The sequence below is a fragment of the Balaenoptera ricei genome, chromosome 9 (assembly GCF_028023285.1).
Source record: "Balaenoptera ricei isolate mBalRic1 chromosome 9, mBalRic1.hap2, whole genome shotgun sequence".
Classification (NCBI taxonomy): domain Eukaryota; kingdom Metazoa; phylum Chordata; class Mammalia; order Artiodactyla; family Balaenopteridae; genus Balaenoptera; species Balaenoptera ricei.
Window position 1 is genome coordinate 94433809 of NC_082647.1, and position 15528 is coordinate 94449336.

Consider the following 15528-nt stretch of genomic DNA (forward strand, 5'->3'; position numbering starts at 1 on the left):
TACAGAGGCCAAGCTTTCGATGTCAGAAGCAGCAGGATTTGGGCAAAACACTGCAAGGTTTATATGGATGTGAGAGGCCCGTGGAAGGCATAACGGAAAGCAGTGGAGGCTAAGCAAAGAGGGAAATTGGCAAAATCTGGGATGATGAGGAGAGCTTCCTGTTTGGAGCAGAGGACTCACGTTTGGGAAAAGAAAATAAGTTCTGTAGTTAGGGCAGCAGTATTGGAGACTATCCTAACACTGGTGATGGAAGAGTGACAGGACAGAAGCATGTTTTTAGAGAAATTAATCTAGGGTGGTTTGCAAAGGTCTAAGGAACCCTTCCTTTGGGTTATTACCCCTTCTTTACTTCAATTATGCTGGCTAGTAGCGGGGGCCAAACTGTGTATCCCACCTCTCTGCCAAAGGAGTGAGGACATAACTCTGGCCATGCCAATCATATTATGCCACTCCCCGGACACGTGACTGGCCAATCAGAAACCTTTCCCACATTTTCCTATGGAGTTGCTTACAGAGCTCTGTGGCCATGGTTTCACTCTCAGAATGACAGCTGACCTGAAAATAGAGTCTCCTCTTAAGGAGAGAGTTCTGTGGGCATTTGAGTTTCCAGCTCCAAGTATCTCTGAGTCAAGTTTCATCTAAGCCCTCCCTGTTTTGATAACAAGAACCAAATTTCCTTCTTTTTTGCTTAAGCTAGTTTCTCTCACTTAGAATTCAAAACAGATCTGACTAATAACAAGAGAAAAAAGTAAAAATATGATCCTTAGATCTTTTGACAAAAATTTAGGGAGAAAGCTGGTTTCAGAGAGGAAGAGAATGATTTTATTTTTGAAATGCTGATTTTGTTAGTGGCAGGGCATACATATGGAAATATTCAATGATACCAGTTTGAAATTTATTTTCATAAAATGTAATTATGATAGCTAACACTTATAAGGCTATTTCTATATGCCCAACACTATCCTTTATTCTTTACCTGCATTAACTCACTCCCAACATCCTACTTTACAGTCGAGAAAACTGTGACACAGAAAGATGTTATAACTCTGCAAGGTGAACCAATTAATTAGTTTTGGAGCCCAGGTATAAAGCCAGGTAGCTTGACTCAAGACATAATCTTGAATTAAGTGTTAGAAATATTGATATGTAACCTTTATATGTTTAAAATATCTGTGTGTACGCACACATGTTTACTGGGGTGTTTGGGTAAATATTGGTTAAGGATTCATAATCTTGTTTTAAAATTGATGGTTATGGGAGCCACAATCTTTTCATTTTTGCACGATTATACAGTGTACCCAGATCTATGCAATGAATATTGGTCACTTATTGACTATTATCTCTAAGACTAATGACATGGGGATCTTAGATGTCAATGGGTAAGAAATATCATTAAATGGAATCCATCCCTGATTTTCTGTCATTTTCCATCTTGTTTACTTTGTTATTTACATTTTCTTGTTTACATTTTCTATCTCATTTACATTTTCTGACTCTTTGTTCTGCACCTAAATCAAAACAAAAGCTGTACCTATTTTTGCATTTGCATACAATAACTTGTTTTGGATTTCTGCCCAAACAGGTTCTGCAACACCTGCACCCACCTTTGTGTACTTGCTATGTGACGTGGAATGGGACATTTTCAGTTGTCCTAGAATTGGCGGCTATAGTCCCTGCTTGAAAGAAGTGGTGCTGGTCACCCCACATTCTAAAGAGAGCTGCCAATAATTAGGGTTGAACACATTGCTCAGGTTGGAGAGCTGGACCTGCTCCCCTCTGCAGTCCTTTCGAAAACTAGATGAAGAGATGAATTGGAGGAGGCAGGAAGAAAAGAATGTCCTGTCTGGACTGTAGCAACGGAGGAGAGGGAGGTGGTTCTCTCAGCCGCATCCCTCACCAAGCAACGTGGGTTAGGAGTGTTCCAAGAGAATCAGCCTTAGGGATTCTGGCTGGCACCTCAGTCCCTAGTTGGCATGTACTGATCTGTCTGCTTCCACTGGGAAAGCTGAACCCTGCAAGAAAACCTTATACTCAGAGTCCCTGTTATGGGGTGCCCCCAAATTCATATGTTGAAAGGCTAACCCTTAAAGGGATGGTATTAGGAGGTGGGGCCTTTGGCAGGTAATTAAATTATGAAGGTGGAGTCCTCATGATGGGATTAGTGCCCTTATAAGAAGAGACAGGAGAAGGCCTGCTTTTTCCCTCTCTGCTCTCTCCACCATGTGAGGATACAATGCAAAGATGGCCGTCCTGCAAATGTGGAAGCAGGCCCTCACTAGACATTGAATCTGCTAGTGCCTTGATCTTGGACTTTCCAGCTTTCAGAACTGTGAGAAAAAAACGTTTGCTGTTGAAGCCACCCACTTTATGGTATTTTGTTATAGTAGCCCAAGTTGACTAGGATGGTCCCACATCAGCTGATGCCACCAGCAGCCACCGAACTGAGCTGAAATAGGACCCGAGATGTCTGCTCTTGATGGAGAGCTGGTCAGTACCCTAGGAATGGCTTTGCACACCCCTACCCTCACCTTTATTCCTCCTTCCTCCAATCATATTCTTGGGATTAATGGATTGACAAATTTAATAAACATTTCTAGAAATGTTTTCTACATGTTAGGTACTGTTCTACATGATTTACTAACTCATTTAACCTGCATAATAACCCTAATGAGGTAGATACTCTTTTACAAACGAGGAAGCCAAGTCACAGAGAGGTTAAGTTATTTGTTCCAAGTCACACAGCTAGGAAGTGGCAGAATCAGACTGAAACAGGCAGTCTGGCTCCAGAGTTGCTGTTGTTAACTTCTAAGCTCCACCACCTCCACCACCACTCATGTCCTCACCCCCAGGCCCGCGTGCTCACACACCCTCCAAAGCCTGGTATGAGAAGGGGCCAAGACCCTGCCCCACTCAAAGTCCCCCAAGACACAAGCCTGGCTGGCACTGGAGGAAAGGAAAGCAATGAGCTTTAAATCAGGTCCAAGAAGGGCAGGAATTTTAAACCGGCCTATCTGGATTTGTAGCAAGCAAAGACAAGCATAAAACTATGAGTTTCCCAAATGGAGTTAAGGCATAGAAATTTGACAAAGTCCAGTCAAAAGCAGGGAATGTAGGGAAAAATAAAACTGCGTCATATTTGTACCTTCTGAGTTCAGACGGCTCCAACATCACATATTGAAATAGCCACTGTCCTGAACACTTACTCCCGGCTCTTAGTCATACCTTGCTGAAATACAGAGATGATCCAGAAGAGATGACTCCACACCCTTCTTCTGGTTTTACAACTTCTCCCCCAATAACTTCTTGCCAGTCAGACTCCCAAGCATTCGGGTTCTCAAAGTCCGACATGATCGTGGAAGGAAGGGCAGCTTCTGGGTGGCACTCAGTGCTTTGGTATCCCTGGTCACACCTATGAGAGAGGAGGGCCGAGTGAACAAGTGATGGACTCCTGTGTGAATGCCACAGCCATCTGACCTGCAACATTTCCTATATCTCACTTTTGTTTGGGTATTAGCATCTGCACTAGACTTTTCTCTACAGTGTAATCTTTGAATATGGTGGTAACAACCTTCAGTTTTTCACAAGGGGGAAAAAAGAGATAGAATCCGTTCTTAAAACAAATAGTGCTGTAATAGTAGAGATGAGGCATCAAGTAGTAATGAAGGATACAGGTGTGTGTGCACACGTGTGATGGGGGGAGGGGAAGGATCGTGAGATCTTCCCGTAGGCTTAAAAGGTCACATATAAATGTTTGTCTGCTCACCCAACATTTAATTGTGGCTGTGTTTTATAGTTCCTCTTTCTGATTAGATTATGTCTCTTTTAGAGTCTTTAAGTATTCAAGTGTGTTCCTATCTCATCCTCATTAGCGATAATCACCATCTCCCACTGTACACAACCTTGAGCTTCTGGCGAAGTGCTGTAGGAAAGCGTGTAGCAGCTGTTTGACTAGGGCTTTAAGACTATCAAGGGAAGGAAGCGGGAAGCAATAGCAAGGCTCTGTTAACTAACAAAGAGGACTTTGGGGCTAATTGATAAACTCTGAAATTTAAACCCAGGCGGTTACATTTTAAGGTTTACAATCTATGGCTTTATACTTATTGAAATGCAACAATATCTTTTACATCTAAAATAAAGACAGAAAGGAGGATCGTTTTCCTTTGGCAATCTCATTATTTATCAGGTGATCCCTATAACTGATGACAGCGGCTGTGGTATGGCTATAAACATACATCCGGAAAAGCAGAGTCAACCAGGCCTCCTGACACACGTACCTGCACACGCCGTGGTCGCAGGAGCCATGCCCACTGCACATGTTTGGGCACTGCTGCCCAATGTAAATGCTGTCTAACGCCCATTCGTCTTGGGCTGTGTAATAGCTCTGACTCCAGCGGAAGCGGGTGGCGCTGGACCTAGAAACAAGGCACAGTAACAAAAACAGTATTTTAACTGACATGGGATCCTACAGACAAAGAATGTCGGAGCTCAAAATCCTTCAGAGAACGAACTCTCTGGAACTTGAATTTAGCTGCTAATCATCCACCATGAAGGAAAGCCTATTTTGTATATACCTCAATCTTAATTTGAGACTAAATTTGATTAATTTGTATTTTAAAGAAAAACACAATATCAGATTTTTGTTGTTGTTGCACAGGGATTTGATGCTCGGAAAAGAAAGGAAGTAAGACGATATTTTTTAAAAATAAAAATTTATAAGAAACTGCCTCTTTCACAGATGAAAACGCACAGTGTTTAACTTAGAGTAATGCAGTTTCTTAAAATAAATGTATCAGTAGTTATTGGAAGGCTTCCAGTTAGCTCTCAATATAAAACAAAAGTTTTGTTTGGAGGTATTGTTTTGGGGTTGAGGGGATGGGCTACAATGTACTATTTTACAAGTAAGAACATCTGGGTGCTAAATCCTGCTTCTTATTTCTGAAACATTAACTTGCTTGGGTTTCACGGACATGCTGATGTTAAGTGCAGATAAAAACTTAAACAGTCCATTACACATAGAGAAATACTTGGGACCCTGATTCGTCTAAAGTACATATAAAGTCTAAAGAAGAGGATGTTTGAGAGCAATGCCAGGAATGTTTTCATTCAGTGACTACCACAAAAAAATTCTTTTAAAATCACATCATACTTTTCACCTCTAGGAACTTTCAGGGATCCATGATTAGTTCTTTCTGGTCAAAGCGCCAAAAAAAAAGAAAACAAAAAGAATTTGCAGAATTAAGGTGCATGCTCAGTTCCATTAATTAAACCCTCCCCAAGTACACTATCTACAGATACACTTGATCTTAATGGCTCTGAATGATCCATTAAAGTCTACTGCATCAATTACCCACATATTGAATACTCCCTAAGTACATAACAGGCTGTTAAAATCCAGACTAAGCCTTTACTGTTTATTTTACTAACGATCTGTGGCTAATAGGTTGCATTTCTATTCCTAGTAGGATGATTCCAGGATTCACTGAGGTGCATCCGGTAGACACAGGTTTGCGGGATATCAGTGCTCTTCATGGTACATACAGTGAGACAGATGCACCTCTTCTATGGTAATAGTTCATATTTGTAATCTAACAGCCATCACAATTTTCACAGTCCCATTAAGAAATGTTTTTTAGAAAAGCCTACTATAAAAGTAGGTACATTATCTTAGAGCCCCACAGAAAACAAATAAATTAAGACGCATGCACCACTGTCATTTAAAGGAGAGATGACTATATTTCTTTTAAGATCGATTACAATCTGAGTCAAGTCTAGGGTCACAGGTATCTAGACTGTGAACTCCTTTGGGGACAGGGATATGTTTTTGTCTCAGTAGTTTGCACAGGAACAGAATAAAGTAAGTGTACAAAAATAGTCTGCTAAAAAATGAGCCAATGAGTGGATGGACAAGGCCAGGAAAGGGCAGCCTGTTTCTGACTTCTGTAGGTAACAGTGTGAAGAAAGTGCTAGGAGTCAGGCGACCCGTCCCGCAGGACCCTGGCTCTGCAATTTATCAGCTGTGTGATCTTTAGTGGGAAATTTAAGCCTTCAGGGGCTTCTAGTTCCTCACCTCTCAAATAAATAGATTGGGCAATCTGATTTCTAAGATCCCTTCCAGCTCAAAAATTTAATGATTGTTCTGGTGGTTTGTTGACCGAGGTGATAGTTTATTTTCTTTAGAGTCACATGCTTACATGAAACCCATGGCATACATTATTTTGAAGTTTTGATGTTTCAAACATTAAAATGGGGTTGGAGGGTTTCAGAACCTGACCTAGATTTCTCAGTTTATTTATGCTTCTAAACAGTCACATGTAAACACTCTCCAAATTCTTTTTATAAGTAAATTAATCCTTACATGTACCTATGAACTCTTGAAAAGATATTTCCTTAAGATAAAAAGCTTAAAAAGTGAATTATTCCATTTAAAGTGACAATCCACAGTTTCATGTGCTGATGTTAATTAACAGAAAAGAAAGCAAAAGCAGTTGAATATTGGCTTCGTTTTTAGTGAGAAAAGAAAAATTAGTTGTGTGAGCAATCTCCAGCTGGTCACATGTGAGAACACAAGGTGTGATCTCACTGATTTGCAGCTGCATCACTGCTAAATATCGCCCTCAATACAAATATTTAATTTGCCAATTTTCTCTTTCTCTCTCTCCCTTCCTCTTTCTCCCGCCTCTGTCTCTCTCTCAAAACTAAGTATTCTTAGGAGGAAAATCTTGTGTACTTTGGATTGAGTCTGGAAATAGCAGTACTGCTGTGTGGATCATGAAATGAAGTTGACCTACATTTAAAATTCAAACTATGGATTCTCAAAGGCAACAAAACTTGACAGTCTCTTCTTTATTTGATTTTTTTCCTCTTATAAACTTCTAGACTGAAATAAAATACCATTGAGTCATCTCTCGATAGGTAACTGAGGAATCAAGGTAAATGAAGGCTGACTAAATTGTATTTTCTACCTTCAGAGTGACTGTAATTACATTTACCCAAATATTCTGAAACTCATTCAGTCATTAGGTGTTAGTTTGTTCATGAAGTCAGCAACTGACAGCTGTTTGGGTCTCATTAGGCCCTGTTCTTATGTAAATGTCTCTCACAAAAACAAAATTAATTTTCATTGGGTAACAAATGTTCAGTTCATATACAAAATAATTTCTTTGAGCAGGTGTATACACATTCAATATTCCACTCTAAGTTTTCCTATCTAGCATTATCTTCTAAAATTAACAGATCTTTGACAGTGCAGACCACATTTGCTTGTCTACGTTCAATTTATAGTTGCATGCGCTTGACAATCAAAACAGCAGAAGAAAGATTCACCAAAAGGAATATTGCTTCACACTAAACTGTACTTCCTTGCCCCAATGCTTGGGAAAAACATGCAATTTGCAAAAGTTTGAAATGCATATCATAAAGTTATCAAGAATGCCAAAGAGAATAAATGTACTTTATAGCAGAGCTTTAAAGCATTACAGATCTAAAAACAATGATAATAACCATTTGAACACTATTTTTTTGAAATACTATAACAATAATGTTTAGCTTACGTATTAGTCAGTAGAAATGTTAAAATAAATATCCTATCGGGTGGTTTGTTTTTAAGAAATATTTTTACTTTCTTTACACAGGGCTTTGAAGGAAATCTGGAAAAGCAGAATTCAATTATTTACCTACATGTACTTAAAGGCAAATTGTCAGAGGAATGATGTAGTAGATTTTTTTTCAGTTTGTAAAAAGAGATGGTTTGTAATAAAACATCTCTTTAGTTCATCAAGGCACACTGAATTGAAATTTATTTAATTTCCCAACATTTAATGAGCACCCCTACAACATGCCAGGCTCTGTGTTAAAACTAAAGAGTTTAAGGATCAATATATTTCCTCTCAAGTGCTGAATAAACATTGACAAGAACCGGACCTTTTCTTACTATACTAAAACTTTCAACCCACTGGTACTATCTTTTAAGCTAAGAAAATAATAATGCAACATACAATCTCAGTGTAAAATAACCTGCAAAGGCCTTTTCGATAAAGGATGATACTTTTTGGATATTGCCTAAACTATATTAATTAAGAATAATAATTTAAAACATTTCTGGGAACAAAAGGACATCTCTAAAATACACTATCAGTATTATCTTGTCATAATTTTGAAATTGTACCCCACGTCAATGAATAAAAATCAGTGTTTTTTAAATAATGAGGGTAATATACTTAATGGCAAAATAATGGGGGCAAATTAAATAAAAAAAGCTCAGTAGCTTTGCACCAAGTATGACCAGTATTTCAATTGTTTGATGTGTCGCTTTTTATAATCTTGATAGATATGCTTGGAATATCATTGAAATTAAATAAAAATCTTGATTATATTCCCAGCAGTAGATATAAAAAAGTAGGATGTTAGAAAAAGTAGCAACTTGTTATACAAAGCACTAATAGAGTATCCAGGAAATGGCTCACAGTTGGATATAAAAAAATCTGTGGAAATCAAATTTCAAGCGTTTTGTTCCAACCGACATAATGATGAATCCTTAAAAATAATCAAGGAGGCATTCTTCTATAATGTAGTAATTTAATCTTCAACTAAAGGAGGTATAATAATAATTCTAGGTAGTTATCTAACCAATTGTTTTTTTGTACAGCCTAACTTACATGAAATAGTCTGAGAAGGGTTGATTTAGTAATTTTCTTTGCAAAAGGGGTCTTGGAAGGCAGATACCACAGAAAAATACAACTTTTGTCTCTTTTATGCTTTTTCTGCTACACAAATCACAGAATCTTAGAATTCCAGAACTGCCAGGGACCTTTTAAGATTGTCTAGTTCAACCTCTTCATCATACACATAAGGAGTCACGTTTGAAGAGGTTGTGAATGGCTAAAGCATGTAGTCAATCAGTAGAGATATAGTGAGAACTCAGCCCTTCTAATTTCTAGTCAAAGGTTCTTTCCTGGGCAAGCTCGTCCTATCCCAGGGCTTAAATACGACTCATAGTATTTAACTTTTCAACCCAAACCTCTTTTCTGAGCTCCAGATTCATAAGTCCAATTGGCTTCTTGACATTTCTGCTTGAGTAGATAAGTATCTCAAACTTCACATTAGAAAACCTAAGAAGCACTATGTCTCTTAATTCTCTGCCCTAAATCCACTCCTCTAATCCCTCCCATCTCAGTCAGTGGTATTACCATCCAACAATGTTCCCAGGCCCAGACTTTAGAAACTGCTTTTGATTCTTACATTTCTACCTCAGCCCCGATCTGGTCCATCAGCAAGCCCTATCTGATTAAAATACATTTCGCAAAAGATGTCTCTTTCCACGTTGTTACTATCATACTCCAAGCCACCTAAACATCTAATGCCTGGACCTCCCCCCTCGAACTGGTCTCCCTGTCTTCACTCTTTATCCTACAATCTATTCCTCACATAGGCCTCAGAGTGATCAGTCTAACATGAAACAATGTAATATTTGGGGAAAATGTGCTTTTCTCTTTCATATTATCAAACGTTTAACTTTCTCCCTAGTTACTGAGGCTTCTGCTTCCTGCGGGATGATTTCCATTGTTACTGAAAGAATGTGAATAGAGAAAAAGAGTGTATATTAAGTTTTTAAAAGAAAAAGAAGGGCTTTGCACCAAGAAAACAGCCTTGCAATCCAAACTGTCTTGACATAAAGAGTTTTTAGATTCCTGTATCATTCTCTTTTACATGTCAAACCCAAAGGAACAGGCTCATTTAATTTTCCCATAAACAGAAAAGTTGAGGCAAAAGGGAGATGAGAAAAAGCCAGGACAGTTTGGAAACCAAACTTTCATTGGCTCTATTTTTCAAATATCCTAGGTATAAAAGAAAGATCTTTTGATGCTGAAAAAAAAGAATGCGTCTTGCCACCTTGTGCTTAATTCTTCTTCATGTTCGTCATGCTAAAAGAGATAGAAAAGCTAAAGTGACAGCCATATCTGAAGATGTCGTCTCTCACCAAGTTTTCTGGGGAAGAAGCACTATGACTCTTCTCCACTGTGTGAACTCACTGGCATGGTAAATACTTGCTGATGTAAATTCCTGACAACTCGGCATACTTGGAAGGCATTCCTAAAAGAGAATCATGCAAAAATTCAACTCAGCTTCTGTTTCCTCCAGGGCAATACATTTACTCTCTCAACACAAGTGAAAAAGACCTTGGAGAAATCTAATGCTACAATCTTAACCATTTGCAACATGAATGCAATCTATAATTTGTCCTTCTGTGAAGCTAAAATATTTGGGAAATAATTTAAATGAGATCCCACAGTGGAATTAAATGTCTTCCAATTCTCACATGGAAAAACAGAAAATGGATTAGGATCCATTTTTTGACCTGTTAGCGTAACATTGGCATTTGGTAAAATTACCCTATTCACTACGTATTTATGCATTTATTGCAATATCAGATCACCAGTATGTATATATAAAGAAGTACATTTTATTCCAAGAAACTGGAATTATGTATTTCTTTTTTATTTTTTAAAACAAGAGATACCATATTCTTAATATGGTCTACCTGCAGGTGAAGAGACTTAGAAAAGAACAGATGAAGACATGCTATAGGGAAAGAAGAAAAAGACATTTATAGAAAAAGAGAGCTAGAGAAAATAATGTTGAAAACACCATCCCAGTATATCTAGTCCTGAAGTTATTCCCATTTTTAAAAATTTTCAATTGCCCTTTAGTATCTGATAATGCAGAATGTGGCATCCTTGTAATTCACTGCTGATTTGATGTCAAAACGTGATCAAAATTTGATGTTAAAACGTGAAGGCTACCTATCACAAACTTTAGAAAAAAATAGACTTACCTCTTGTACGAGGTGCCAGGTGAGGCCATGGTTGGTTGAATACTCTAGTTTCACCTGGTTGTCCATGTGTGGAGTGTATTTCTGGCCACAGCCCATCACCAAGCTGAACTGAATCATGTAGGATGCCCCTATCTGCATTGATTGTGTTTCCACATAGCGCATACTTGAGGCAAGTTTAGAATCTCCTGTAAAACTGAAAGACAGAGGTGGAAATCAGAAAATTAAAAACAGCAATATATTAGGGGAAAATTAACCTCTTCGTTTCATATCATACATCAAAATAGTTTCATTTTACTTATTCAAACCTTGCCAAGCTCTAGAATGGATTTTAGTTAATCTAAAAAAGGCAATTTGAGGGCTTCCCTGGTGGCACAGTGGTTAAGAATCCGCCTGCCAATGTAGGAGACATGGTTCGAGCCCTGGTCCGGGAAGACCCCACATGCCGCGGAGCAACTAAGCCCGTGCGCCACAACTACTTAGCCTGCCCTCTAGAGCCCACGAGCCACAACTACTGAGCCCACGCATGACTAGAGCCCGTGCTCCGCAACAAGAGAAGCCGCTGCAATGAGAAGCCCATGCACCACGATGAAGAGTAGCCCCAGCTCGCCGCAACTAGAGGAAGCCTGCGTGCAGCAACGAAGACCCAGTGCAGCCAAAAATAAATAAATAAATTTATTAAAAAAAAAAAATCTTAAAAAAGGCAATTTGAAACAATCTGCCTATCAAGGAAGCAATATTTTCTTTTAAGTTAATACCTACAGTTGTCAAATATATTTGAAAATGGGTACTCACTCATATACTGCTCATGAGTATAAACCCTTTGACTCATTTCTTGGAACCTATCCTAAGGAAATAGTCCTAAATTCAAAAATAATTTTATAAAATATGATGAATATTGCAGGTTTACTCACAGTAGTAATTGGCAACCATTTAAATGTCAAACTATAGGGAAAATGGAATGCTTTAGTAAATTGGTATAGTCACGACAGATTGTCCATATTTCAAATATTTATGAAGGTTATATAATCAAATTAACGTGTATGTGAAAAAGTAAGTTTTAAAAAAATCCACAAAATGATGAATGAAGGAAATTCACCAGAATGTTTGCAGGGGCTGTGTTTGATGGTAGGAAATGGGACAATTTAAAACTTCTCATTTTTCTTATTTTCCAAATAGTCTTTAATACTCAGCCATTAAATACTGAAAACATGATAATGTAGTTTTAATGGTTGTACCTCAACTCAAAAATTCCCATGTTTTACTCGTCTCAATTGAGTACTACGTGATTATAAACTGCTTGAAGGCAGGCACAATTACTTTTTCAGAGAAAAGTGCTCAAGGAATTTATAACCTACCAGAGGAGATTAAAATATGGACATGTTTCACTGTAGTTAATATGGGTCAATGTAAATACTCCCAGGGCCAACCACACTGGGGTTTGTCTGCCACAGTAATTGGTACTGCCATTCTGAAGCAGGTCAAGTACCACTGTTCAACGGTAAGGGGGCTTAGCTGCCGTAGACAAAGAAGATAATGTAATACTCCATGAAATCTTTGAGGCATTTAATATTTTTTCTTAATTCCCCTTTGCTGAATCAGCAAAATAAGAAGTTACTACTCTGACTTGCTTCTTGCAGAGTTTCAGATGTTATTTAAAGATGGAATTTTGTCCATATGGAAGATCATCATGGGTTTGGGCTCAAGGTTATAAAATTTAAGAAGCTTTTTCCACACAATGACTAATTACTGTTTAAGTTTTAAACACTTGAACAACAAATAGAGTAATAAAATGTAAGAGCCCCAATCTCTGCTTTAGTGTACTATTCATAAATGAAGGGAAAAGTCTTATTTAGTACTGCTAGGCTTACAAATCCAGTGCTACAACTTGTTTGTTGCTATTATAAAGATGCCCACCAGTTGCTGAGTTAGGCCTATATCCTAAGACAGTGCTAAGCACAATACCCATATTACAATACATCCTTACAATAACTCTATGAAGTAGGAACAATTACCTCTAGTTAACAAATAAGGAAATGGGGACAGTAAATGGTAGAGACCCAATGAGAAATCAGCTTTGCCTGACTCCAAAACCTCTCAACCCATACACTATCTCTTTGTCCTTCTATTACTCTAAGATGGAGAAGAAAACACTGTAGTTTTGAATAATTTTCATTTATACTTAATTTAAAAATCATTAACTTTCTGTTACTATGCAATGATGCTCCGATGTTAGAGATGTAAAACCATGATTGCCGCTATGTGTTAGGGCATACAGGATGTGATCTAGAAAATATGAAGCTGTAGGATGCAGTTTTTAGCAATATTACAAAATAAATCAACGTAGAGCAAAAATAATAGTAAGCTATATAGGCACAAACTCATCTATATAAATTCCAGAGTCTTTAAAACAGGCAAAAAAATCCCAAATGCTTCTCCCTGTGAGAAATGAATGCCGCTTTTTGCTTCAAGGGTTATATGCTTTCTACTACCCTTTATGAGAAAGGCAATCAGAGGCAGCCAACTAGGGTTCATTTAACTTTTTACTTTAAAGGCACATATACCCTGGGCATCTGGTAAAAAACCACAGAGTGCATGGAAGCACGTGGGCTGAACGGTCTACAGGCCACACAGAGGCACTAAAGCTTTCTCACTCGCGTCATGTACATTGTCTCTCCACCCCAGCATTTCTGAAATAATTTAAGATTATTTTCACAATCAGCCCCTTTTAAACTCCTCCCTTCTGAGATGGTTTAGTGTCCTGGCAATTCTACACAGATTCAGAAATAAGTGCTACGTTTTGTAAACAGTGCCTGCACCCAACTTTTGCATAGTAACAGATTAACCATGAACTTGGTTGGAGAGAGGAAGCATTCAAACCTGAGAAGTGTGTGCTCTGTGAGCTACCCTGATGATAACGGCTTTTAAAGGTGCCAAGACACCGAGAAAGAAACAAGACAAAAAGTACATAAAAGGACAAGTTAAGAGGCTAAATGAGGACAGTTAAACAGTGACAATAAAATTCTTATTTAGCATGAATGTTTGTTCCACTGGTAGCTGTGGGCAGATACTGTTGGGTAGGCTGATCAGCGGCCATCCACAGCCCCTCTCTTCCCCAGTCACCTTGTAGTGATTGGTCTGGGGGGTGTCCACGTCCATCATAAGTCTCACCAATGAGACATAAGTGAAAGATGCTAGGTGGGTATACTCAGCTTTAATATAAGCTTTTAAAAAAGAGACAGATGGAGTTGGCTGGCATGCCCTTTTGCCTGTTGCTCCTACTGTTTTCTTTCCCCCCTAACGGGGCAGCAGTCAGCCTATGAACAAATATTCAGTTGGAGCTCTCTTTGCTGAGATGGTGGAGTAGAAGGATGAAGAGAACATGGGTCCCTGATGACCTTGTTAAGCTGCTTACCAGCCCTGGATTGCCAATCCTAGGACTGCTTGTTACAAATGACACATAAGCCTCTTCAGTTTTGCTTATGCAACGGTCAGTCTTTTCTGGTTGTTTTTGTTACAACCTAGAGCTGAATGCATTTCTGATACACCTGCCATACTTCATGGTATTGCAGGATACCTCTCCTGATGTCTTAATCTGAAGCAAAATAACCCAAAATCACAGACGTCTGTGCCTTAAAATTTTTTTTTTTTTTGTGCCTTAAAATCTTGACCATTCATAGAACAAGTTCATTCGATTGTTTATGATTTATTCAAGACTGGCTGAAAGCCAAGTGATATTAGGTCTGACTTTTTCCTCCTGAATACTCTGATGTTCACACACAGCTGGAATTTTAGGGGAGAGAACTTGAAAGACTGCAATCCTTTAATTTACAAAACTGCTCCTCTTTGCTGCTTGTCTAAGTCAAGATACATTTATAAAGGCAAAACTGAAACTGAACTTCTCTGTTGCAATCACTGAAACAGAAAAAAATAGTCCACATCAGCATTTTGGGGAAAAATTCCGGAGACAGAATGCCTTGGGAATCGGAGGCTCAGTTCTTTTCACGTTGATTTGCAAGAGTGCCTCAAAAATAAAGGAACAATAAAAGAAGTCCTGCATCTAATTACAAGATTTAATGAGAGAATAGGGATAACACTTTCCATTAGGACAAGCTTACCTCCCTGTGCCTTTTCATTTCCACCCCTAAGAAGGCTAGTAGGCTCTCGGTTATGACACTGGTAAGTGGACGACACCATAATGTAACTCAAGTCTCCTTAGTCGTATCTTAGTCCAGAGTATAGGTCCTTCGCCTCCCCCTTCCTTGCTTAATCTCCGGTATTGCTGAGGATCTATTTTCCTGGCCAGGCTGGAAGCCTCTCTGCAGGGAGAGGTCACATCTTGTTCATCTCTACATCCCTCACAGCACTCAGAGCCTTGTGCACCTCAAGAAGCACCTGGTGTTACTGCACGACATCGTGCTTTTCTAACAGCTGGATTATTTCATTTGACCTCTGAGTCAAGACCATTTGGGAGATCTCAGGGATCCTCAACATTGTATTACAGAGAAGGAAAACTGAGAGGTTGAGCTGTTGGCCTCCAGGGTCACACAGTTACTAAAAAGCTAGCAACCAGGTCTTCTGATTTCTACTTTGATGTCCCTTCCACTATGTCACGCCTATCAAAGGCATGTAAAGAATGTTAAATAAAATGAGCACATGAGTGAGGTGTCTCGATGGGAGAGAAGGCAAGTTTTCCAAAA

The 15528-nt window shown here is 38.7% G+C and overlaps 1 protein-coding gene across 1 annotated transcript in view; it reads right to left on the reverse strand.

Moving 5' to 3' along the window:
* Positions 1-15528, reverse strand: part of RELN (reelin) — a 374678-nt gene that overhangs the window by 118789 nt on the left and 240361 nt on the right. Inside the window, exons 19-22 of the mRNA XM_059934127.1 lie at positions 10832-11024; positions 9977-10089; positions 4275-4412; positions 3223-3409 (exon numbers count right to left, since the gene is read on the reverse strand). Of these exons, the coding sequence (XP_059790110.1) occupies positions 3223-3409; positions 4275-4412; positions 9977-10089; positions 10832-11024 (631 nt within the window). The remainder of the gene's footprint in view (positions 1-3222; positions 3410-4274; positions 4413-9976; positions 10090-10831; positions 11025-15528) is intronic.